Source organism: Mercenaria mercenaria, chromosome 7 (genome assembly GCF_021730395.1).
Source record: "Mercenaria mercenaria strain notata chromosome 7, MADL_Memer_1, whole genome shotgun sequence".
Taxonomy (NCBI): Eukaryota; Metazoa; Mollusca; class Bivalvia; order Venerida; family Veneridae; genus Mercenaria; species Mercenaria mercenaria.
In genome coordinates this window covers 16,661,922-16,688,632 of record NC_069367.1, presented here as the reverse complement: position 1 = coordinate 16,688,632, position 26,711 = coordinate 16,661,922, and the positions used below count along the sequence as shown (strand labels likewise).

Genomic DNA, 26,711 nt, shown 5'->3' with positions numbered 1-26,711 from the left:
ATGTAATTCCCTATACATGTATGTAAACAAATAATTACATAATAATGTGTTATGAAAGCAAAATATGTTTAATTAAAAAACCAACATGTCCAAATACCATTAAGAAAGATACAACACTGAAATAACACAGTAAACGATGGTCTGTGACTTTGGACAATTGCCTGAACTGTTATAGTATCCTCTTATATGTATGGTTAGGTATCAGGTCAGCCTGAAATTATAAAATCAACATATGTACATATATCTGTACATATATATGGCAAGTCTTTCTTATATGTTTCTTTATCATTTTGTTTCCCTGCTCATCTTGTATGGTCAATAAATAAATATATATTTTTCCTCACACTTTAACCCTTACCATGCTGGACACGATAGATTCTGCTTATGCGACCAGTGCAGATCATGATCAGCTTGCACATCCATGCAGTCTGATCTTGACCTGCATTGTTCGCCATTTAGTCAGTATCTTTTTGGTATGCACCCCTTTTAACAGTTAATGAATGATGGATAAGTTTATTATAGAAATTTAATAGGGTAAGGGTAAAGTTCGTTGGTTTCCTAATTTATTAGAAACGCGACAGGAACGTCAACAGTAGAACTTTATAATTGCTAAAACTATCTAAAAGATTTGCAATTATATTAACATACCAATGATTGGCGATCCTTTTATCTCAAATCAGGCATATTCAGTTATATTAGTGAAATAATTTTAGCGCTATTATCTGTAGTTAAACTTCTTATTTTAAAGACCGCTGTAGGTCTATCTACATACCTGTAGGTAAGACATGCGAGGTTCTTTTGGTAATTAAGGTAGAAGTTCAATAGAAAATCGTCTACAGGGTTATGTAGCATGAAAACTTACCGCTACATCTGATTTTAAGATAGACAGGGTGAACATAGGTCATGGGACGTGGTCCTTTTATGAAACGACACTTCATTACGCTATCCTCCTTGCCGTTACAGGATACCTCTGACATCCAGAACAGGTCGTCAGACCGACCTATATTGCCATTATACATCACCATGTCTAGTCCGCTATCAAAATAAAGTTAAATGTCGTTTAAACACGTGATAATGTGACAAGAGTACAGTGTCCAAACACAAAATACGAGACGACCATTCCTGAAGCATGAAGTAACCTGTATTAGGTCATTATTAATATGCCCTAGTAAGTCACTTAATAATTCGTTATATTAACTGCCAAGTCGTTTATATGTTATGTATACTGATCTTGTTTTGAAATACTGAATTTATACATCTCTAAGTAAAATAATGAATGCCTTGTTCGTCCATTTTTGAGATTTATTACCACCAGTACTACATGTGTATTTGCAAGACAAAACCTCGAACCCAGTTTTGAATACTGACAGTTTAAGAAAGTACGATTTTTGTTGAAATACTACTGATGATTTGCCTTTTCAAACAATTCAGACACTAAAGGTGTTAGTTTTACTTTCTCTCGTTTAAATCTTCCAGTTGTGACTTGCATAATGTTATATCTAAACAAGTTTTAGCACAGTTACAAAGCTATCACCCCTACTCCCAGCAAGACGTCTGTTGCACGACCAATGTATAGCATAGTTACAAAGCTATCACCCCTAACCCCAGCAAGACGTATGCTCATGACCAATGTATAGCATAGTTACAAAGCTATCACCCCTAATCCCAGCAAGACGTCTGTTGCATGACCAATGTATAGCACAGTTACAAAGCTATCACCCCTAACCCCAGCAAGACGTCTATTGCATGACCAATGTATAGCACAGTTACACAGCTATCACCCCTAATCCCAGCAAGACGTCTGTTGCATGACCAATGTATAGCATAGTTACAAAACTATCACCCCTAATCACCCCTAACCTCAGCAAGACGTCTGTTGCATGACCAATGTATAGCATAGTTACAAAGCTATCACCCCTAGTACCAGCAAGACGTCCGTTTCATGACCAATGTATAGCATAGTTACAAAGCTATCACCCCTAACCTCAGCAAGACGTCCGTTGCATGACCAATGTATAGCATAGTTACACAGCTATCACCCCTAACCTCAGCAAGACGTCTGTTGCATGACCAATGTATAGGCTATCACCCCAATGTATAGCATAGTTACACAGCTATCACCCCTAACCTCAGCAAGACGTCCGTTGCATGACCAATGTATAGCATAGTTACACAGCTATCACCCCTAACCTCAGCAAGACGTCTGTTGCATGACCAACGTATAGCATAGTAACAAAGCTATCACCCCTAACCTCAGCAAGACGTCCGTTGCATGACCAATGTATAGCATAGTTACACAGCTATCACCCCTAACCTCAGCAAGACGTCTGTTCATGACCAATGTATAGGCTATCACCCCAATGTATAGCATAGTTACACAGCTATCACCCCTAGCCTCAGCAAGACGTCCGTTGCATGACCAATGTATAGCATAGTTACACAGCTATCACCCCTAACCTCAGCAAGACGTCTGTTGCATGACCAATGTATAGCATAGTTACATAGCTATCACCCCTAACCTCAGCAAGACGTTGTTGCATGACCAATGTATAGCATAGTTACACAGCTATCACCCCTAACCTCAGCAAGACGTCTGTTGCATGACCAATGTATAGCATAGTTACAAAGCTATCACCCCTAACCCCAGCAAGACGTCTGTTGCATGACCAATGTATAGCATAGTTACAAGGCTATCACCCCTAGTCCCAGCAAGACGTCTGTTGCATGACCAATGTATAGCATAGTTACAAAGCTATCACCCCTAACCTGAGCAAGACGTCTGTTGCATGACCAATGTTATCATAGTTACAAAGCTATCACCCCTAACCTCAGCAAGACGTCTGTTGCATGACCAATGTATAGCGTTGTTGTTGGATTTAGCGTCGCACCGACACATGATAGGTCATATGGCGACTTTCCAGCTTTAATGGTGAAGGAAGACCCCAGGTGCCCCTCCGTGCATTATTTCATCACGAACGGGCACCTGGATAGAACCACCGACCTTCCGTAAGCCAGCTGGATGGCTTCCTCACATGAAGAATTCAACGCCCCGAGTGAGGCTTGAACCCACATCGATGAGGGGCAAGTGATTTGAAGTCAGCGACCTTAACCACTCGGCCACGGAGGCCCCTAAATGTATAGCGTAGTTACACAGCTATCACCCCTAACCTCAGCAAGACGTCTGTTGCATGACCAATGTATAGCATAGTTACAAAGCTATCAGCCCTAATCCCAGCAAGACGTCTGTTGCACGACCAATGTATAGCATAGTTACAAAGCTATCACCCCTAACACCAGCAAGACGTCTGTTGCACGACCAATGTATAGCATAGTTACACAGCTATCACCCCTATCCTCAGCAAGACGTCTGTTGCGCGACCAATGTATAACATAGTTACACAGCTATCACCCCTAACCTCAGCAAGACATCTGTTGCATGACCATTGAATAGCATAGTTACAAAGCTATCACCCCTAATCCCAGCAAGACGTCTGTTGCATAACCAATGTATAGCACAGTTACAAAGCTATCACCCCTAATCCCAGCAAGACGTCTGTTGCACGACCAATGTATAGCACAGTTACAAAGCTATCACCCTTAACCTCAGCAAGATGTCTGTTCATGACCAATGTATAGCACAGTTACAAAGCTATCACCCCTAACCCCAGCAAGACGTCTGTTGCATGACCAATGTATAGCACAGTTACAAAGCTATCACCCCTAACCCCAGCAAGACGTCTGTTGCATGACCAATGTATAGCATAGTTACAAAGCTATCACCCCTAATCCCAGCAAGACGTCTGTTGCATGGCCAATGTATAGCATAGTTACAAAGCTATCACCCCTAACCCCAGCAAGACGTCTGTTCATGACCAATGCATAGCATAGTTACAAAGCTATCACCCCTAACCCCAGCAAGACGTCTGTTCATGACCAATGCATAGTATAGTAACAAAGCTATCACCCCTAACCCCAGCAAGACGTCTGTTCATGACCAATGTATAGCATAGTTACAAAGCTATCACCCCTCACCTCGGCAAGACGTCTGTTCATGACCAATGTACAGCATAGTTACAAGGCTATCACCCCTAACCCCGGCAAGACGTCTGTTCATGACCAATGTATAGCATAGTTACAAGGCTATCACCCCTAACCCCGGCAAGACGTCTGTTGCATGACCAATGTATAGCATAGTTAAACAGCTATCACCCCTAATCCCAGCAAGACGTCTGTTGCATGACCAATGTATAGCATAGTTACAAAGCTATCACCCCTAACCCCAGCAAGACGTCTGTTGCATGACCAATGTATAGCATAGTTACAAAGTTATCACCCCTAACCCCAGCTAGACCTCTGTTCATGACCAATGTATAGCATAGTTACACAGCTATCACCCCTTAACCTCAGGAAGACGTGTGTTGCAAGACCAATGTATAGAATAGCTACAAAGCTATCACCCCTTACCCCAGCAAGACGTCTGCTGCATGACCAATGTATAGCATAGTTACACAGCTATCACCCCTCAGCAAGACGTGTGTTGCAAGACCAATGTATAGCATAGTTACAAAGCTATCATCCCTAACCCCAGCAAGACGTCTGTTGCATGACCAATGTATAGCATAGTTACAAAGCTATCACCCCTCACCTCAGCAAGACGTCTGTTCATGACCAATGTATAGCATAGTAACAAAGCTATCAACCCTAACCTGAGCAAGACGTCTGTTGCATGACCAATGTATAGCATAGTTACAAAGCTATCACCCCTAACCCCAGCAAGACGTCTGTTGCATGACCAATGTATAGCATAGTTAAAAAGCTATCACCCCTAACCCCAGCAAGACGTCTGTTCATGACCAATGCATAGCATAGTAACAAAGCTATCACCCCTAACCCCAGCAAGATGTCTGTTCATGACCAATGTATAGCATAGTTACAAAGCTATCACCCCTCACCTCAGCAAGACGTCTGTTCATGACCAATGTATAGCATAGTTACAAAGCTATCACCCCTAATCCAGGCAAGACGTCTGTTCATGACCAATGTATAGCATAGTTACAAGGCTATCACTACTAACCCCGGCAAGACGTCTGTTGCATGACCAATGTATAGCGCGGTTACACAGCTATCACCCCTAATCCCAGCAAGACGTCTGTTGCATGACCAATGTATAGCATAGTTACACAGCTATCACCCCTAATCGCGGCAAGACGTCTGTTGCATGACCAATGTATAGCATAGTTACACAGCTATCACCCCTAACCCCAGCAAGATGTCTGTTGCATGACCAATGTATAGCACGGTTACAAAGCTATCAACCCTAACCCCAGCAAGACGTCTGTTGCATGACCAATGTATAGCAGAGTTACAAAGTTATCACCCCTAACCCAAGCTAGACCTCTGTTGATGACCAATGTATAGCATACTGAAACTGAAACTGAAACTGGTTTATTTGCTTAAACGCCTATTTCTACATTTAAAACATATTCAATGGCGTTTTACAATACAAGTTGAAATAAAATATTAAATATAAAATATTTTAAATAAGATTAATTAAAACGAATCAAAATAGCAATTATTAATTTAAAGTCAATGATAATACTATATTTTAAAATATTACTAACATACAATTATCACAGACAAACATTAAATTTCTATCACTGTCACCAGCATCATTGTTTAAAACTCAGTCAAAACTTAGAATAATGCAAAGTAGTCTCTGAAGAAATGCGTTTTCAACCTTTTCCTAAAGCAGTCAATTGAAGAACTTTGTCTGATGTTCAACGGCAAATTGTTCCACAACTTTGGCCCTATAGTACTAAAGCTTCTATCACTAAAAGTTTTTCGCTTGTTGAAAGGGACGATGTAACAGTCAACTGATGACTCCGAGGATCTGAGGGAGCGCTGGGGGATTTTCGGTGTTAAGATAGCATAGTTACACAGCTATCACCCTTAACCTCAGGAAGACGTGTGTTGCAAGACCAATGTATAGAATAGCTACAAAGCTATCACCCCTAACCCCAGGAAGACGTCTGTTGCATGACCAATGTATAGCATAGTTACACAGCTATCACACCTCAGCAAAACGTGTGTTGCAAGACCAATGTATAGCATAGTTACAAAGCTATCATCCCTAACCCCAGCAAGACGTCTGTTGCATGACCAATGTATAGCATAGTTACAAAGCTATCACCCCTAACCTCAGCAAGACGTCTGTTCATGACCAATGTTAGCATAGTAACAAAGCTATCACCCCTAACCCCAGCAAGACGTCTGTTGCATGACCAATGTATAGCATAGTTACAAAGCTATCACCCCTAACACCGGCAAGACGTCTGTTGCATGACCAATGTATAGCATAGTTACAAAGCTATCACCCCTAATCCCAGCAAGACGTCTGTTGCACGACCAATGTATAGCATAGTTACAAAGCTACCACCCCTAACCCCGGCAAGACGTCTGTTCATGACCAATGTATAGCATAGTTACAAAGCTATCACCCCTTACCCCTGCGAGACGTCTGTTCATGACCAATGTATAGCATAGTTACACAGCTATCACCCCTAACCCCTGCAAGACGTGTGTTGCAAGACCAATGTATAGCATAGTTACACAGCTATCACCCCTAACCTCAGCAAGACGTATGTTTCAAGACCAATGTATAGCATAGTAACAAAGCTATCACCCCTAACCCCAACAAGACGTCTGTTCATGACCAATGTATAGCATAGTTACACATCTATCACTCTTAACCTCAGCAAGACGTGTATTGCAAGACCAATGTATAGCATAGTTACAAAGCTATCACCCCTAACCCCAGCAAGACGTCTGTTCATGACCAATGTATAGCATAGTTACACAGCTATCATCCCTAACCCCTGCAAGACGTGTGTTGCAAGACCAATGTATAGCATAGTTACACAACTATCACCCTTAACCCCAGCAAGACGTGTGTTGCAAGACCAATGTATAGGATAGTAACAAAGCTATCACCCCTAACACCTGCAAGACGTGTGTTGCAAGACCAATGTATAGCATAGTTACACAGCTATCACCCTTAACCTCAGCAAGACGTGTGTTGCAAGACCAATGTATAGGATAGTAACAAAGCTATCACCCCTATTTAAACCTGTACAGCTCCCCTAGCTCACACTCTATAGCATCGGCTAACGTTACTCTGTTAAACAACTAGAATAGTATGTAGATGATTGTGCGTACATTCTCCATTGAAAGGAAACCTAATATTTTCTATAGAATAAATCGCCTAAATGAAATGTCATACCTGTATCCCATTTCCTTGCACAGAACTTTTGCGGCATTTTCAATGTTGTAGGATCGCGAATAATAACTTGAAATAGAACCCCATCTGCCATTAATGAGAAGCTCCACCCGGCCTTCGTTCTGTGAATTACCTCCAGTCAGACGAATTTGAGTAATATTATAACCTTTAACAATAAACATTATATCCTGTTGAAATTAATTCAAAGACTGACAAACAAAAATCTGTATTATTATCATTATTTATCTAAACACTGAAATGTACATATAAGAATACAGTGTATTTGAATCTTATAAATGTACAACTGAAAATAAGAGGTAAATCTTATTGTAAAGACTTCATATTTATGTGTCCCCTGATATACATAATGTTTTGGTAATATGTTTCATAATTCTAATAGAACATTTTTCAAATTTCTTACATGTTTTGGAAAATATGTTATGGATCAAATGTTAAAATGTCTTGCAAACTCATAATTTCATTTATATTTACGACCTCTACCAACTTTTAAAAAGTCACAAAAAACACATACTGTACATGTACAGTTTTCAAAAAAAAATAATCAAAGATCATTTATAAGAATACAGAGATTCCAGTTTGTCTTTCACTGATATATGATCAAAATTTAATAGCAAGTCAAATTTATGTGTTCCCATAATATGACAGGAGAAAGAAGTTATTCTATCTTCGTTACGATTTTCCTGCCTTGTAACGTAATTCGCTCGTTCTTGAATTCTAGAAATTTATGTGTATTTTTGTAACTTTTTTTTTCAAAAAATTCTGAGGCAGTAAAATATATAAAAATGACCATACCGTCAACTGATTTTGTTGAAATTTTATTATGGTATTAACAAAGACTTTTTCCAAAAGTGTGAACTTTACAAAAATGTACCGTTTGATATGAGCTATTATCACACTGGATAACCGGCTATCCTGACGCCCGCTGGAAATGTAACCCAGCTAGAAATGTAACCCAGCTGTAAATCGGTAGGTAAAGTTTTTCATTTTTTTTCTATTAAAAAGAAGCCAATTCTTGCAAATCAACTTGAAAGTTTTGTCAAGGAATGACCATAGCTTACATTTACAATTTCTGGGCCAAAAACGATCGTTATGTTTTGAGATATTCCCTAACAATTTCTTCAGTTTGAAAAATCGAGCAAAAAATCCAAAGTTTTGCGTAAATTGTTTTGTTTATGAACAACCTGAAAACTTTTATCATCTGGTTTAACAGATGTGTCCTTTCGGAACACATGTGTGAAGTTTCCGGGTTCTACGTTATTCCTGAAAAAGTATATTAGCCGTTAAATAGGCATGGTCGAGAAAAAAAAGACTGTCGAAAACGGCCGCTGTATTTGAAATAGGCAGTCGTTGAAGTCAGCTGTCGGCTATCGAGAATACAGCTGTATAAAAGTAAAAAAAAAACTGTCTTGTAGACATGTTATATGCCCCGTAGTGTCTCTTCTTTATGTATATTTTGTATCTGTTTAGTCTGTCTGTGTTTTGCGATTTCTTCCGTCTTTCGTGTAAAATGTGTATACTTGCAGTCAGTAAACAGTTTGTATATACTTATGTATGGTCCTTATTGCCATGTCGAGTAATTCTGGTTGATTTCATTATCATTGTCCTTTTGGTTTAGGGTCTAAAAGTTGCTTTGTTCCTTTCGTCCGTCCGTCCGCCCGCAGTGTCTTGTCCGGGCTCTGATTCTACATGCATGGACTGATACTGTACATGTACAGTCTTCAAACATGTGTTACCGATGATACAAGTATTAGTGAGGCCCATTCATTAATGACCACCTCCAATGATAGTATAACAAACAAGAAATATCTTTAAAAATGATGGTCGGCGAATTGTAATAAGGAAAGAAGTTTATGAATTTTTCATCTAACATTCATCTTTCATCTAACATTTTTCAAATTGCAAAACTAAACACCGCACTTTAACAATTTAAATGGTTCTCTTTTAATTTTTCGCAAAGGTTTCGTAGGGTTGCAATTTTGTTTCGTTTATCCTTAGACGAATAATTACAACAGTAGTTTGATGAAGATTCATGAAGCGGTTCATGAGAAGAGGTCATTAAACGTGTTTATATTTTTAGCTAAATTGGTCCCTATCCCCATTTGTAACAAAATGGCAGGAGACCTTACGATATTGATACACATCGAGTTTGATAAAAATCCATTACATTTTAGTGGTTAATGCGAAGAAAGGCATATCTACTTTTAGCTATAGTGGTCCCTAATAGGGCCCAAGTTCCTATATAAATAAATTTGGAAGAGGACCTTATAATGATGCTCCAGACCAAGTATGACAAAGATCCACCAAGCTGTTCATGAGACGCTGTATAAAGGCATTTCTAGTTTTAGCTCTAGCAGCCCCTAAAAGGGGTTAAATGTCCCAGCTGAACAAAGTTGGCTGCGGGCCTAATAAAGATGCTACAAATCAAGTTTGATAAGAATACATGTACATGAGAAAAAATCATTTAAAGGATTTATTTATTTATTATTTTTTATTTATTTCTAAAATAGGCCAACTGATCCCACTCTAACAAATGCATATTCGCTATTCATGAATCTTTGGACAATGACGTCACACCTATAAAAAAGTGAAGATCAAGCAATTATTTCAATATTTCTGTTTCATAAGCAAAGTTTGACCGTAGTTATATCACATAGATAGACTGTATGCAGCGTACCTTCGTTTCAGTGTAATGAGATTCAGTCATTATATAGCATATATATAATAAAACAGATTTCAACTGAGTTCAATATTTGCATACCATACTAAAGAAAAATATTCATATATTATAAATCAGTTAAATAATCTATAACAAATATATCAAAGCAAACAAGTACTCATTTTAATATGCAGTCTGAATAAGTCACAAAAGCAAGAAACCTTTTCATATACAGACGACAATTGTAACAAGGAAAATCTTTTAAAAAGCAATTCTCTACATAAAAGACTCTTATCACACCCTTATTCATGTGATACGCAGACCATATTCAGCTCTTTCTTTAATTTGATATATGTTGGTATTTGAACAGGTTTTTATCATATTTATTAAACTTACTTATCATTTTGAGATATATCAGTATTCTTGCTAAATATACTGAGCCAAAGTTAGCTTTAAAACAGTGAACAGCGTCGTTTAGGATAAACGCTTTGTCTACATTTCACTCAGCGTAGCACAATCAACAGAGTGAAAGAAATTGACTCTCTCGTCCAATCAGGAAGAGTGTTGCATAACTCTTCCATTTTGATAAATTATCTATAATGCGTTATCAAGTAGTTTGATTTGCAAACTGAAGTCACGTGGCATAGGTAACGAAAACGAATTTAGACGGCGTTCGCCGAAAAAAAATCTTTAACACAGAGCTATAAAAAAGTATTCTGTGTCTGACTGGCAATTCCTATATGCAAAGACAAAATTTCAAATATAATTATTGTGTCGTATAGTAGAACTTTTATTTTCATGCGGTTTTGTTTGATAGCTGACTGTGTAAGATCGTAAACAAGCAAAGAAGAGTTCCGATCTACCTTGTTATATGTTGATTAACTACATGTGGCTACCATGTTAAGAAATAACTGATTAACAGTCATGTGAGATTTTGCAAAGTTCTGCTTATTTAGATCTGAAACAATCGTTTGCCTCTATACATCAACAACTTGCAGTTTTAGACCACGAATAAACTGGTATTTGTTGAAAAGGTATTTATGAATAAAACAAAATGGCAGATTTACATTAGGAGCAATTAAATAATTTTGTATGAGCAAATAAGATTATACACCTATCAAGCACCGCACTAAGAACACTTTTCAAAACAAGAACGGGCATTTGAGATTCATTAAAGATACTGAATTCTTCAAACGAAATTCAAAGGACTGACGACCAGAAGCAATCATTTTTGCACTTGCAAAACCTGAGGTGGAATTACTTTCTGTAGTAGCCCGGAGGCACCTGTAGTAGTTTTCCTCCACCATCAAAAGCAGGCAAAATGCATGGCAATATGTATTATATTGCTTCGGTGTAACTGCAAAAAAAATATATTGTTGGCTTTCGCATGGCGGAAAAATGGCAAGAACGCGTGAACTAGGTTAATATTCAGCCCGGGTGTGAAGGAATATACATGTAGTCCTAAAGCCTCTTGAAATGAAAATGCCATTTTTAAAAATAATTACGTTTCCGTCAAATCATTGCAAGTAATACTTTTTACATACAAAAGTATTCAAAATCATCGGAGTTAATGGATAGTCTATACAAAAGTATTCAAAATCATCGGAGTTAATGGATAGTCTATAAATGTTAACATTCGAGTTCAACGACAGAACTAGCGGCCGTTTTCGACAGTCTTTTATTTTCGACCATGCCCATTTAACGGCTAATATTCTTTTTCAGGAATAACGTAGAACCCGGAAACTTTAGTGTTCCGAAAGGACACATCTGTTAAACCAGATGATAAAAGTTTTCACAGGTTGTTCATAAACAAAACAATTTGCGCAAAACTTTGGATTTTTGCTTGATTTTTTCAAACTGAAGAAATTGTTAGCGAAATCTCAAAACGTAACAATCGTATTTGGCCCAGAAATTGTAAATGTAAGCCATGGTCATTCCTTAACAAAACTGTCAAGTTGATTTGCAAGAATTGGCTTCGTTTTAATAGAAATAAATAAAAAAAAATTACCTACCGATTTACAGCTGGGTTACATTTCCAGCGGGCGTCAGGATAGCCGGTTATCCAGTGTGATCATGTGGGCGTTAGAAGTTTTGTTTAGTGTATTTTTTTTTAAATCACATAATCATATTTGATCACCTATAGAAACGATTTTGGTTCGATGTCCGCCATTGTTTAGACATAATCAGTTTTAGTTCGATGTTACCGTTGTTTACACAGACTGTGTTAGTTCAATGTCCACCGTTGTTTACACAGGTTCGGTTTTAGTTCGGTGTTTACCGTTGTTTACAAAGACTCGCTTTTAGTTCGATGTTTACACGGACACGGTTTTCACTATAAATATGTTACAACTTACTAAAACAATAAAGCCATGTCCCCCACTTATAGGTATGCATCAGTATTGGTACTGTACTGAAATTCGGGTGACTACATTGCATTATATCTGCCTCGTCTCCTTTACAAGTAAGCCGACTTAGCCATGCTTTCCGTCCGTACGTCTGCAATGAGTGACTAGATGTACTAAACCCAACGTCACTGAAATGTTGAAAAGGCTGATAGGAGAAAGATATGTGCTGTCGGCAAATAATGTGAACGAAGTCCCGAATTACAATTGAAATCAATTCATCTTTTCAATATTGAAAGAGTCAATTTGTCAAATGATCAATAAAGTTTATTGAAAGGCGTTTTAATTTACATTGGTACGTGGAGAAACAATAATGAACACCTGATAGGAAAAGCTGCACTCGAAAAACGTCCCACCTATCCTTAAAACGTTTTAGACTTATTTAGCTTCGTCCGACTGTCTTAAGAATTAAATATTTGAGTCATACCTCAGGCCAAATCTTCTACAAAGATACGATGCTGTTTCATTATCAAAAGAAAAGCCCGGGTTACCAACAAAGCCCCATGAACCTTCATTGAAAACTTCAACTGGTCCTTCGTCTATGTAGCGACTCATCCGTGCAATCCGAACAGCTACAATTGAGAAGAAAGAATAAGTTCAGTTCGTCATGCATCAACGGCAAGAGTGTATGGGGAATGTATGGCTGCTACAGATCTTTAGAACATTTTGTTTATAATGTTGTGAAGAAAGTACAATGAAAACCTTTGCAGACAGGTTAAGAAAATGTATCTTTAGTCATACCTTTACATGTAACAACCGCTGCATACAGGCACTTAGAGTTTAAACTCGTTGAGCGGTCACATTCTGTTAAAGAGTATTCACAACCTTTGCATGCTAGTTTCATGTCATATAGTGGAGTAGTGTCTGCTGCTCCCTTCTCTATGCTGAGTGCACCACTTAAACGTAATACATGTTTTATTACTATTGTAAGTTACATGTGAACGAGTAATTACATATTATATTACATTTTCACCAATATCCTTCGGGAATACAGGTAAACAAGGGCACAGGGTAAAACGCAGACCACATACAGATAGAGTGACTGCAGACCACATACACAAAGAAGGGTTTTTCCTTATGCAGACCATATAGGTAAAGAAGGATATTGGAAAACGCAGACAACATAGAATATGAATTGAATAAAAATGAATGGGTTAATTGCTAATTATGGCACATTAATTATGCAAACTGTTAAAAGTTATAGCTTTTATCCTTAAATTTAATCAACTGGGTACCTTTGAAATTAATAAGTTTAATTGGTTCAGTTAATTAGAGATGAACTGTTTGAGATTAATATGTTTGAAGACAATAATTGTTTGATCTTCTCATAATAACTAAATTAAAATAAATATGATTTTTTGATAATAATAATGTATACACAACTATTAATAGATGAGCTAATTGGAGTATTTTAATATGTCTGAAAAGGCAAAATGTGTTTGATCTGTTTATGACATAAAACATGAAAGAAAGTAAAAAATAAATAAATGAACGCCATAATTAACTTGTTGTTGTTATTCACAGTAATTAAAAAAAATGAAGTACAGCAAGTATATATCTTCTTAATATTTTTAAAGTAGTTCAAAATCTGTTATGATACTTGATGATTACATTGATATTTTATTGCGTTTTGATTGCGTGAATATTGCCTGCTGCACAGTAAATGGGCCAATTTTTTTAAAAAAGCATGTAATGCCCTGTTTTTTAAAAAGAAAATATTTCTAGAACCATTTGTTTAGTTTTATTTTTTTTACCTCATTACAAAGTAAATGTATCTGGAAATGTTTTTTTTTTTTTTTTCAATTGGATCACCAGAAAAACAAGGCAGTCTGAACGACAGCTAAATCCCCCGCCACTGCTATGGATAGTGAAAGGGTAAACCTTTGATTTTAGCTGTGACCTTGACCTTGAACTGACATGGCTGACTCATGAATTCTGCACAACGTCTTGATGAGGTGATCATTTGACCCAAGTTTCATGAAAATCCTTCAAGGGGTTTAGGAGATACAGAGCTGAAACCTTTGACCTTCAGTTGTGACCTTGACCTCGAGTTGACATGGCTGACTCATGAGTTCTTGATGAGGTGATCATTTGACCCAAGTTTGATGAAAATCCTTCAAGGGGTTTAGGAGATACAGAGTGGACACCAAAATGGAAGGCTCAAACCTTCTACCCTTAGTTGCGACCTTGACCTTGAGCTGGCATGGTTGACTCATAATTTCTGCACATCGTTCTGATGAGGTAATCATTTGACCCAAGTTTTATAAAATTCCTTCAAGGGGTTTAGGAGATATAGAGCAGACATGAAATGGAAGGCTCAAACCTTTGACCTTCAGTTGTGACCTTGACCTTGAGCCGACATGGCTGACTCATAAGTTCTGTACATCGCCTTGATGAGGTGATCGTTTGACCCAAGTCTGATGAAAATCCTTCAAGGGGTTTAGGAGATATAGAGCGGACACAAAATGGAAGGCTCAAACCTTTGACCCCAAGTTGTGACCTTGACCTTGAGCCGGCATGACTGACTCATGGGTTCTGCACATCGTCTTGATGAGGTGATCATTTGACCCAAGTTTTATAAAATTCCTTCAAGGGGTTTAAGAGATATAGAGCAGACACAAAATGGAAGGCTCAAACCTTTGACCCAAAGTTGTGACCTTGACCTTGAGCTGGCATGGCTGACTCATGGGTTCTGCACATCGTCTTGATGAGGTGAGCATTTGACCCAAGTTTTATAAAATTCCTTCAAGGGGTTTAGGAGATATAGAGCGGACACAAAATGGCAGGCTCAAACCTTTGACCTTGAGTTGTGACCTTGACCTTGAACCGACAAGGCTGACTCATGGGTTCTGCACATCGTCTTGATGAGGTGATCATTTGACCCAAGTTTGATGAAAATCCTTCAAGGGGTTTAGGAGATATGGAGCGGACACGAAAGTGTTACGGACGGAAGGACGGACGGACGGAAGGACGGACGGACGGACGGAAGGACGGACGGAAGGACGGAAGGACGGACGCAGACCATTCCTATAATCCCTCCGCCACGGCGGGGGATTAAAAATACAGCCAAATTAGTACATGAAAAAACACCCAGTTTTACCGTATGTTAATGTGTTAGCATCCTTTTTTTTAATTTTTAAATTGCAAGTTCTTTTTTCCAATTGAACAAACCATTTTTTTTTTTGGTTAAAAAGAAAATTGTATTACCTTTACATTTATATATATAATAATTCAAGACATATAGTGCAGTATTTTTATTACTATAACTTTTTAAATATAAAATGCTCAGCGTAATGCCTGCAAATTTTTAAAAACCATTAAGTACTAAATTTTTATCACATTAAAGAACTCTAAACATGAACTGAAAAAATTTCTGTCTCAATCAATCAAACCAAAAAATCTATTTTCCCCTAAAAATTTCTGTTTGTGATAAAGAAATGTGTAACAGCCGTCCCCCACATTAATTATTTAAATAGAAGAAGCAAAACTTAATTAAACACTGATTCTGATTCAGTTTTACATACTGATTATGAAAAAGGTGAAACATGAGTAATATGCTATGTTTTAAAGAAAATAATTAATAATGTGTAACAGTTGTCTGTAACATCCATCCCCGTAAGATCCATCCCCCTAAGCATGGCAGCTAATAAATTCTATATATCTATATTATTTCAAAGGCTAAATGAACATTATTTAACTTATATTTACAAAACCAGGAGAAAATACTTCAAAATGATAACTGTTTTTGTGGTCATAATGTCTCATTTAAAAAAACAAATTTTAAAAAATGCATTTTTAGGAGTGGGGAGGGGTTTTTTTTTTTACTTAAATGATGAAAAAAAGTGTAAAAAGATAGTATGATTTTAAACATTATGTTCATGTAATTAATCAAGAAACAAAAAAGAAATTTAAACTATGTACAATAAAATGTCTTCATTATATGCCTGTAAGATAAGGGGACGGATGTTACAAAAAGAGGGACAGATGTTACATTATTTTCATGTCGAAGTATTTTTCAATTTAATTTTTTATACTTAAATCTAGGTTAAAGCCATGCAAGTCTTTCCTATGAAATTTAACATTTTAGTCAATAAATAAGGCAAAAAATTTCAAATTTCTCGGGGGGCAGAAAAAGTGGCAGATTAATAGGTGTTAGTAACACCTTATCAATTAGTTATAAAACACTGAACTTCAGGCGCATGAACTAATAAACAAGTTAATCCCCTCTCATGAAATTTAGGTCAAAGGACCTTTTTCATTACCTAATTGGATTATGGTTAACAATAAATGGACCCCGACCTTGCTCCTGTAAAAACAATATTAAAATCTTAACAAGCTTTGATTAGACAAATTGGTCATATCATACCAAAGGAGGAGGAGGAGCTACCTGTCTGAATATGCAAATTAAAAAAGTGACCAGTGCTTATTTAAATTTAATGATAAGAGCCTATCAATTCATATGTTTGAAAAAACAGTATTGTTAAAGTTCTAAAACATGGACCAACAAGCTAAAAGAGAAAAAGAGACGCGAGAGAGAAAAACTTTAACAAAATAAGATATTATATTGAAATTTGAAAATAAACTTAATTTAGTAATATTTGTAATTGAATTCTATATTGATTCATGTATTTTTGAACAAAATTATTACTCTACATTAAAAGTTAAGTGGTGCCGAGTAAATAAAATCATTTAAAAAAAAAATCATATATATTGATGAGGCTAGATGTGTTTTATGTCACTTGCAATGTGATTTAGTCACATAAATGTATATTTATGTAGATCAAAGCTTTATAATAAGCTAAATCTGATGTACTTTATACCTATGCATTTGCTTATGAAAAACAATGTTCTATAACATCCGTCCCCCCTCTTCATAGTGAATCGTGTGTTATTTTGAAATATATTTGCAACATATTGACTAACAAATGAAATGTTTACATTAAAGATGTGTTTTTTCCTTTTTTAAAAGCTGTTTTGGTAAACATCCCTTTGTATTTATGTTTTGATACTGAAAACATAAAATTTTGTACTTTCTTCTTCCTGAAATCTTGGGAATTAACAAGTGAAAAAAATATTAGATATAACATCAGAAATATTTCTGTTTCATTTCTTAAGGAGAACCCATATAATAACAAAAATAAGAAATTGACATCTAACATGTCTAAACAGCAGAAAACCTCTTCAGAATATAACATTTAATATGTGTATGTAACATCTGTCCCCTTGCTCAACTGCCCGAGAAAAAACTAAAAAAAAAAAAAGAAAATAACTTTCTTAATTCTTTATTTAATTGTCAAAATGACAATATAGACTACGGCCTTGAAATATATAACCCGCCGCTTTCCTATACAGTCTTATAACTCTATTTCTTATTTTTTTACGGCAATATGCCTTCTTCAAGGAAACCGATTTGACAATTAATAGATGTAACTAAAACAAATTATGTGCAAAATCATTTTTTTTTCTCTCCGAATATCACATATTGCTGAAAAATGTAGAAAACAGAGTTAAAAATGTCAAGTGATTTAATTTCCTTCGCGTAGAAGACAAAAATATTTTTAAAGGTAGTCAATAAGACATTTTCAAAATATTTACTTAATATAATATTTAATTCATGAAAATAATTGAATACAATGAATCTGAATTAAAAAGCACAGAATTAAAATAAATGCGAATTGATCAAATTATAGTGACGGATAGATTTTTTTTATATATTGAAAATTTATACTTTTACAACTTCAAATGCATAAAAATAATATATCAAAATTATATAAATCAAAGTAATTGGGAATATTATTTCTAATTCAAATGTTTTAATTAAGTGTCCTTTATAAAAGAATAACATAGTGTCAGTTTTTCACACCTTAACACATTCTATGTTGTCTGCGTTTTCCAATATCCTTCTTTACCTATCTGGTCTGCACAAGAGAAAACCCTTCTTTGTGTATGTGGTCTGCAGTCACTCTATCTGTATGTGGTCTGCGTTTTACCCTGTCCCGTAAACAAGTCATATACTTATACATGTACAATTAAATAAATTACATTGTACTACAAAATGGATAGTTTAACCAATTAATGTTGAGTGCAGATATTCTTTGTGATGTAAACTCTATATCTGTCGGCACATAGACACTAAAATAAACCAACGACGTTTTTATGAAAATTAATGAGCAAACAACAATTAGAGTATCAGCGTATAATATTCTCTAGCAAGTCGCCATGTCCAGAATATTATAACACTGATGAGCCTCACTGACCGCAGATATAGACTTACACCTACAAAGCTCTCAATCCTAAGCCAATACATAAGGACACTATAGACATTTACAGGCCAGAATGGCGAACAAACGACATTGTAACAATAATTATATGACAAACACTCGAAGCGTGATACCAGATTAAATGTTCTCCTAAATTCAGTATATAGCCATGGATAAACTGCAATTAATATGAAGGACTTTTTTTCCTATTGTTCTTGATTGTAAAACTTGCATTTTCTGAAAACAATGCAAAGCCAAGTACAGACAGACACTTACTCGTATCCTAGGTGATTACAAACGACGTTTGCAGCGTTCATATCAATCCCATCGTAACAAAGGGCGTAAGTTTTACCATCGAAAGAAGTTTCAACTATTCCCGTGTTTCGCATTAGGCCACCTTTTATTCGAGAATCTGAGGAAAATAATATAATATGATTAATCACAAATCTTTGAGACAAATAGACTGATGTCACTTACAGCTCGTTTAACTGGGTCAACAGTGTTGTTGTACTTACAAAATGGACTTGCCCGGTTTATAGGTTGGTCAGAGCTACAGATATGTATTGTATTTTGCCATCGAAATATCTATAAAGTGCTTCTCCCCCTTCCGTTTGTAGCCATCCATGTTTACAAACGCGTTTGTTTACTTTATGGACTGTACTCTCGTTTTATGTCGATATCTTTGATAACAACAACAAACAAATAGTGCAGATAGGTTGCATGTAATTGCTTATAAATACCAGTCGGCAAGGTAACAATTTTATTGTGTGTGTTCAGACATTAGTTGACTTAAATTTTGAGAACAATTTTTAAACATAATTCTGAAGTTTGTTTTCATAAAGAAAAACCTGGATTTCAGATGGTAGCTAAAACAGAAAATACCGGTAATATATATACATATTTACCTACGCAAAACAGCCTAGTACCATGTCTATACTCCCAGCTACTTGTATTTGAATAGTTGTAACGTTCCCATTTGCCCGGTCTGTTACACTGGTCTATACTAGTCTCATTTCCGTTACACTCAAGACCATATGTCCAGATATATCCACCATAGTTATCTATGGAAGTCCATCCAGAACTATAGCCTAAGTCGCTGTGAATATATAAAACTGAGCTTTTCCAAGAAACATACAGGGTAGTGATAATGACATTTTTTGCACAAACCCATTCTGTTTGAATTAACAATAGATAATATTTACCAAACAAATAATTCTTTTTGTATTACGTTTTAACTGATATTTTTGCTCAGACCATTCCATTTGCATTACGTTGGAACAGATCTGAAAATGAAAGAGATATACCTTAATCCTAAAGTCTTGCAAAGTAAGCTAGCAGTTGCATCTGAAAACCTGAACGCAGGGCTTCCGATTAAACCCCATGAACCTGCGTGATATACCTCGACAAACCCCTCATTTCCTCGTGCATTTACTGGCCATAGTCGTATATCCAATCCCGTGACTACAAAGTGTAGAAGAGTAAATATAACTAAAACATAAAATTAATGATAAAACACATTATCTCTCAGAAAGAGTAAGAGTAGGAGATAAAACAATGTAAGCATAATATATTTTATATACGAAGCTTATCAACTAACTCGAGGGATCCAACATGTTTATTTTTTTACACTTTCTCATATGACACAACTACTAGTACCTTTTTTTCAAGGAAGCAGACTCGAAAGTGGTTCAAATAAGGTTCAAGCTCACATCACAATCAGGCTAAAAAATGTAGATATAAACTAAACCTAAACAATTTTCGAATATATTCACTAGACTGCGGAAAGGTACGGGTAGTGTATAATGTTTTATATACATGTAGTAAGAATATATAAAATAAACAAACCTATTTTCACGCTAAAGAATATCAAACAACTCGCCAAATGAACGAACAGTTTCATTTTGTAAACAGTTTATAATATTAACATAGACAAAACCAGTTTGTAATCGCAACGATTATAGTTCACAATCGGCGTGATGAAAGTATTTAAGGTATCTTATTAAGGTAAAAAACAATCTAAACTTTACAAAGATGTAAACAGACAAATAAATCATTCTTTGTGGTATATAAAAATTGATAAATCCTTTCAAAAACGGAACTATATTTTTGTTTTAACTTACGACGATTTACGTGATAAAAGAGCACATGCATTGGTTTATATCATTAATGTAATAAATTATTGTTGCGTTAATGGATAATTAAAGAAAGTCAAACATGTTCAGTAGCATGTATGAGGAAGATCCTATTTTACATCAACAAAAATACAACAACAGCAACAACATGGCCCGTAAAATGAAACAAATAATTGCATCTGATACATTTATTTAAGCTGTGTATACAGCAATATAGATATAACGTCTTGTCGAATGCACCATTTAATCATTGCACAATTTAAAAATACACTATCATTATGAAATGTTGCAAATAAAAATATATAATTGCAATATAAGGTAACTTAGCTGATACTGTTTTAAGTTTGCCAAGTCTGTTTATTTCTGTCATGTTTCCCTTGCTCTATAATTCGTGGATTTACAGTAATCTTATATTAATTAAATATATCGTCGCCTTATTGTCTGAAAATGAAAAAACGAAAACTATCAATTTTACTATGATTACGTTGACAGGGGATAAATTCCACCATTTTTTTACAATAAAACGAATAAAATATTGCTGAGAGAGGAGAGAGAGAGACAGACAGACAGAGAGAGAGACAGAGAGGCTTTAATGACGGGTAGTGGTTGTAATGCTGTCTATAAGATCCATTGGAAACAGAGCAACAAAAGCAAACTCTATTTGTGAAAAGTTATGAAATGTATTTTCCTAGCATGATATTATTTATAATTCAATTTCTTGTGTTTTATATTTGCCTCTAGAAAAAATATCATATCGTATCGCTGTCAGTAATCGTTCTTGATATTTTAGTAAAATGTTTTGATTTTATAAAATTAATATCAGAATAAAGGATTAATGGTTTTTATACGAAGCGATCTAGACAGCCTCTTTGGTGACTCTGGGGATTACATTTCAAGTGTTGATATTGTTTCACCTGTTGATTATTAGATTATCAGACCAATACTCACTTTTTTAAATGATGACTACTTAAAACAATTATAATAATTATAATATCTATTATTATATTAATAACAAACCTGTCAAGATGGGATTCATTTGGAATATAGAGTTTAATGGTTATGAGAAAAAAACGCAGCTCTTAGAATAATATTATATCAACATTTTTCTTGAGCACGTCCCTCACAGGTTTAGACTTGAATGGGCCACTAGCATTGAATGAAGGTTGGTATAGTTTTATGAAATACAATACGTATTTGTACAGCCTGCTAGTTAGCATACTGTAAGTCCACAGAACATCTTCACTAAAAAGAATAGCCCTTGCAAGCGAAGAGATAGAAAATACCGGTTCTCCCTATAGATGAATAAGACTGTGACCTGTTCCCATGGTAGGTGTCCCGAGACATGTCCCTTCTTGGGAAAGTGATACACTAACCGAATGTTCCTTCACTCTATTTACGTCTACGTGCACAAATAAATCAATTTAGAAGTCGTAGAAGGTGATGGTGCTGTGCAGAAATAGTCCCTTATACATCCCGCTAGACTTTATAATAGAATATTTGCTTAAAGTAACAATTTTCAACATCTATAGCTGCATAAACCAAAGAAAGGTAAAATGGAAACGAAAGACAGTTCACAACCGTGATGATTATAGACTTAATTAAGTGCATTGTATACATGTTTGCAAGCTAAGAAAAGAAAACACGGAAGTACTTGCAGTATCAAAATTACAAGATATTATTAAATGTTTTAGTGAATTATCGAAATATTAGAGTATGTCTGTAAAGGTCAGCCACCGATACTTATAATGAGACACTTAAGAATTGCTGGCTCGTCAGGTACATATGTGAAATTATCTACTAGGTTGTATCTATATATAACCCGTATTAGTAGTTTTCTTTAAATGTAATAATAAAACTGTATACTCAGTAATCCAGTGATTTTCTCACTTTATAAGCATACGTGAAGACTTTTTCTGATACAATATAATTAATATGTGAACAATTTTTGTCAATATTACTCTATGGTATTAAATCATATCTGACTTTATCAAATACTTTTTAGGATTTGCGTATTGAAAAGAAAATACACGGTTGTTGTTATTTTGGAATCTGTACATTCAATTTTCTCACTAAACTCTTAACAATGGTTTCCAGTCCAGCTTAATTCTTTTCGTTCCGTATTTAAGCGGACCGGTATAGCCTAATATATGCTAATTCAATAAATGCATTTTATCAGTTTATACCTTTTCGTGTGTTGTTTCGTGGTATAGTCTGATACAATCGTGCAGTACCAATTAATTATTATATAGTTGTAGCGGTTATATGCAATTAAAGATGTTGACTTTCTTAATTCTGATGAAATCTATGATAAAGTGTTCATTTTCACAACATATCTTTCTTCAGTCATGTTTCATTGTATTGTCTGTGGTTTGTATATACATATTATGTATCTTGTTCATCTCTTCATGTTATGGAGGATTAAAAGAAATTACATTCATAACGATAAGAGAAGATTCTCGCAGACAAGTCAGCTCAAAGGTTAAACACTTCCAAGATTGATGACACATCTCTCCTTTTGTTATTCAAACTTTCAGTTTAAAGCAAAGAAACTGATATTCCAAAATTTATCAAGAAATTACGCATATAATGCACAGAACGGACATGCATGCACTCTACTGGGTATTCTTTCCGTCAATTATCATTCTCACACGTAAAGTACACACTTTGAATTCCTCAAGACGGACCATTCGATATTCAGCTCGTGCTTGGCGTTGACTTGCTGAGCAACAAGTCAAAATAACAGGACAATATCGAGACATTCAAACAAGAATTCAAATACCGATACATTATTTTGAAAACAGTTTATAATTAATCGCTGCCAACAGCATTATGAAAAACATCCTGTCAATGTTGTCGTTATCACCACCACGGCCAGTAGTAGTATCAACAGCAACAACAAAAAAGTTGGTTTTTAAAAAAACAAAACAAAAAAACTTGATAAAGTAAATAGCGTTTTTCTAATAAAATAATGACACGACAGAATTATGGAAACTTAGATCATACACCACAACTATAATTTGGGCTCTTACTTTTAGGCTGTACCACTGGCACCAGACCAGAAAGAAAATGCCTCTGTACATATTTTACCCTATCCCTAGGTATACTTTAAGAACCATGGTCATGTACCCCCCCCCCCCCCCCCCCCCCACCCCCGTACAAGTACTTACAAAGGCAGAAAATTGTACTGTATGAACACATGAATTTTCTGAATATATAAAGGCACATAATTTTGTAAAAATACAAGTTAGACTTCTAGGACCTGAACCTGTGACTAAATTTACTGACCCTAAAGACATGTGTGAAGTTTGAATCCAATGTATCAACGCATTGCAGAGATTATCATTATGAGTAATTTATCTTAAAGTTTATCAGTATATCTCCAAATCACAGAAATGTTTGATAAAGGAATAACATTTTTACCCACAATTTACCTGTCTAATACATTACTGTACCACTGGATACTTAAAATATTCTCAAAAGTTGTCCCCCTTTATAAAAGAATGCCATGTGTAAAGAAACAAGAGGGCCAAGATGGCCCTAGGTCGCTCACCTGTGTAACACAGCATAACAGTGTAAACATGTTTTACCTAGTGTTTCGGGAAGATTGGAGCAAAAAAAGTGGCCTCTAGAATGTATACAAGCTTTTCCTATGATTTGACCTAGTGACCTAGTTTTTGACCCCACGTGACGCAGATTTGAAATCGGCCAAGACTTCATTCTGACCAAATTTTATTAAGATAAAATCAAAAATGTGCCCCCTAGAGTGTAAACTAGCTTATTCTTTGGTTTGACCTGATGACCTAGCCTTTGACCCCACATGCACCAGATAGAAATTCATGCGATATTTCATGCAGACAAACATTCTGACCAAGTTTCATGCAAATCAAATGAACAATAGTGTTCCTTTGATTTGACTGGGTGACCTAGTTTTTGACCCCATATGGCCCAATTTCAAATTTGGCCTAGAAATCATCAAGATAAACCTTCTGACCAAGTTTCATGAAGATAGGGTCATAAATTTGGCCTGAAGAGTTTAAACAAGCTTTTCCTTTGATTTGACCTGATGACCTAGTTTCTAACCCCATTTGACCCAGTTTCATGAAGATAGGGTCATAAATATGGCCTCTTGGTTGTTTACAAGCTTTTCCTTTGATTTGACCTGATGACCTAGTTTTTGACCAGACATGACCCAGTTTCGATCCGGGCCTAGAGATCATCAAAATGATCATTCTATGCAAGTTTGTATCAAATCAAAGCATAAATGAAACCTCTATATGGCTGAAAGAGCCAAAATAGAAAATATTGCCGCTTTCAAGGGGCAATAACTCTAGAACCCATGACAGAATAAAGCCAGTTTTCGAAAGGAACTGAGATATTATGCCAATACAAGTTGTGTGCAAGTTTTATTAAAGTTCATTGCAAAATGTGGTCTCTATTGCGTTCACAAGTCAAAAATAGCAAATTTTGGCCCTTTAAGGGGCCATAACTCTGCAAACCATAATGGGATCTGGCCAGTTTTCGAAAGGAACCGAGATATTATATCAATACAAGTTGTGTGCAAGTTTTATTAAAGTTGATCACAAAATGTGGTCTCTATCAAGTTCACAAGCCAAAAATGGCAAATTTTGGCCCTTTATTGGCCATAACTCTGTAACCCATGATGGGATCTGGACAGTTTTTCGAAAGGAACCGAGATATCATGCCCATTGAAGTTGTGTGCATGTTTGATAAAAATCAAATATAAAATGTGGTCTCTATCATGTTCACAAGGAAATTGTGGATGGACGGACGACGGACGGCGGACAAAGGGCAATCACAAAAGCTAATAAAAGTAAACAATTGTTCAAATGTGAAGTTTAAGCACTGGAACATTACTGCAATTGCATCAAAACAAAGACTTCCATAGTTATGGCCCCTTTATGCAGTCCCTTTTGAGAATTCAATACTGATGATGCTTTTGTAGACTTGTATATATGTTTTATATGCTGTTTAATTTTTATGTAAAACAACATTTTCTATGATTTGGTGATGTTCGAATTTTTTTTTCCGAAACCTTGACCTAACTCTTAATCAAATTTTTAAGTTAACTAGAGCTATCACCGAAGGTGATGAATGTACCCCCCTCAGGCAATGACGCTGTACATTGCAATTTGGCGCACACAAGATTGCAGAATTATATGTGGACTGTATGTATATAGACTGTATGTATATAGTATAGTAACAAAAATCAAAGTCCCATAACTCTGCACAATATTTTTGTGAAAGAACCTAACATGCATGGGGGGAGGGGTGGGGGCATGCACAAGTAAGGTTGGTACTGATCACTTGTGTGAAGTTTCATTCAATTGTGTGCAATGGTTCAGGAGATTAGGCGCACACAAGATTGCATAATTATGCAGACTCTATGTATACAGTATAGTAACAACTAGAAATGTGTCACAGACACGGATGCCCCCGCAACATGAGAAAGGTCACAGACATGGTACTGCTCACAAACTAAAAGAAGGACTCTTGGCCCTATTTTCTGTGGTTGTGTAGTAATATGTAATTCTTTTGTTAAAATTCTAAGTCCATAAAAAAACTCCTTACCAGGTAAAGATACCTTAAAATACACCTAAAATTTGAAAGTTACATCTATGTTGTACCACAGAAAAGTGGTCTTGGTTTTTCCCTACAGTCAATTATGAAAAAGTTACAATATAAGTTATTTATAGTAACAACTAAGGGAATTAAGTTAATCTTAAAAAAAAAAAAAAAAATTGGAAGTCCACACAAAAATCCTTACTAGGCAGAAATAGGTCAAAATGCATCTCAAAATTGGATATAACATGCAAGTTGTACTACAGAAAAGTGGTCTTGATTTTTCCCTACGACCAGTAATTAAAAAGTTACAATATAAGCCATTTATAGAAACAACAAAGGGAAGTAATTCTAAACTAGGGACCTGGTTCTTGCGCATGACAT

At 35.7% G+C, this 26,711-nt stretch overlaps 2 protein-coding genes across 3 annotated transcripts in view; one reads left to right on the top strand and one right to left on the bottom strand.

Moving 5' to 3' along the window:
* Window positions 1-26,711, top strand: part of LOC123554834 (methanethiol oxidase-like) — a 136,292-nt gene that overhangs the window by 53,597 nt on the left and 55,984 nt on the right. The window lies entirely within an intron of this gene.
* On the bottom strand, window positions 46-21,163 carry LOC123554836 (scavenger receptor cysteine-rich domain superfamily protein-like). 2 transcript variants are annotated; one of them, XM_053547697.1, is made up of 10 exons: window positions 20,461-21,163; window positions 19,920-20,076; window positions 19,521-19,711; window positions 18,892-19,027; window positions 13,097-13,251; window positions 12,783-12,927; window positions 12,308-12,486; window positions 7,280-7,409; window positions 863-1,035; window positions 46-211 (listed from the first exon to the last, which is right to left on the bottom strand). In XM_053547697.1, the coding sequence occupies exons 1-10, from the start codon at window positions 20,513-20,515 to the stop codon at window positions 207-209; spliced, it is 1,326 nt and encodes a 441-aa protein (XP_053403672.1). In that variant the 5' UTR covers window positions 20,516-21,163; the 3' UTR covers window positions 46-206. The 2 variants fall into 2 exon arrangements, with proteins under 2 accessions (XP_053403672.1, XP_045201134.2); XM_045345199.2 differs by having other exon boundaries at window positions 7,280-7,442; window positions 20,461-21,148.

Excerpts from the sequence above, each read along its gene's own strand:
- LOC123554836 (XM_045345199.2), bottom strand. The coding sequence starts at position 20,515 with ATGAAACTGTTCGTTCATTTGGCGAGTTGTTTGATATTCTTTAGCGTG. Across the intron at positions 20,077-20,460 it reads ATTCTTTAGCGTGAAAATAG|TCACGGGATTGGATATACGA; the intron begins GTTTGTTTATTT and ends TACACTTTGTAG. Across the intron at positions 1,036-7,279 it reads TGCAAGGAAATGGGATACAG|CGGACTAGACATGGTGATGT; the intron begins GTATGACATTTC and ends TTATTTTGATAG.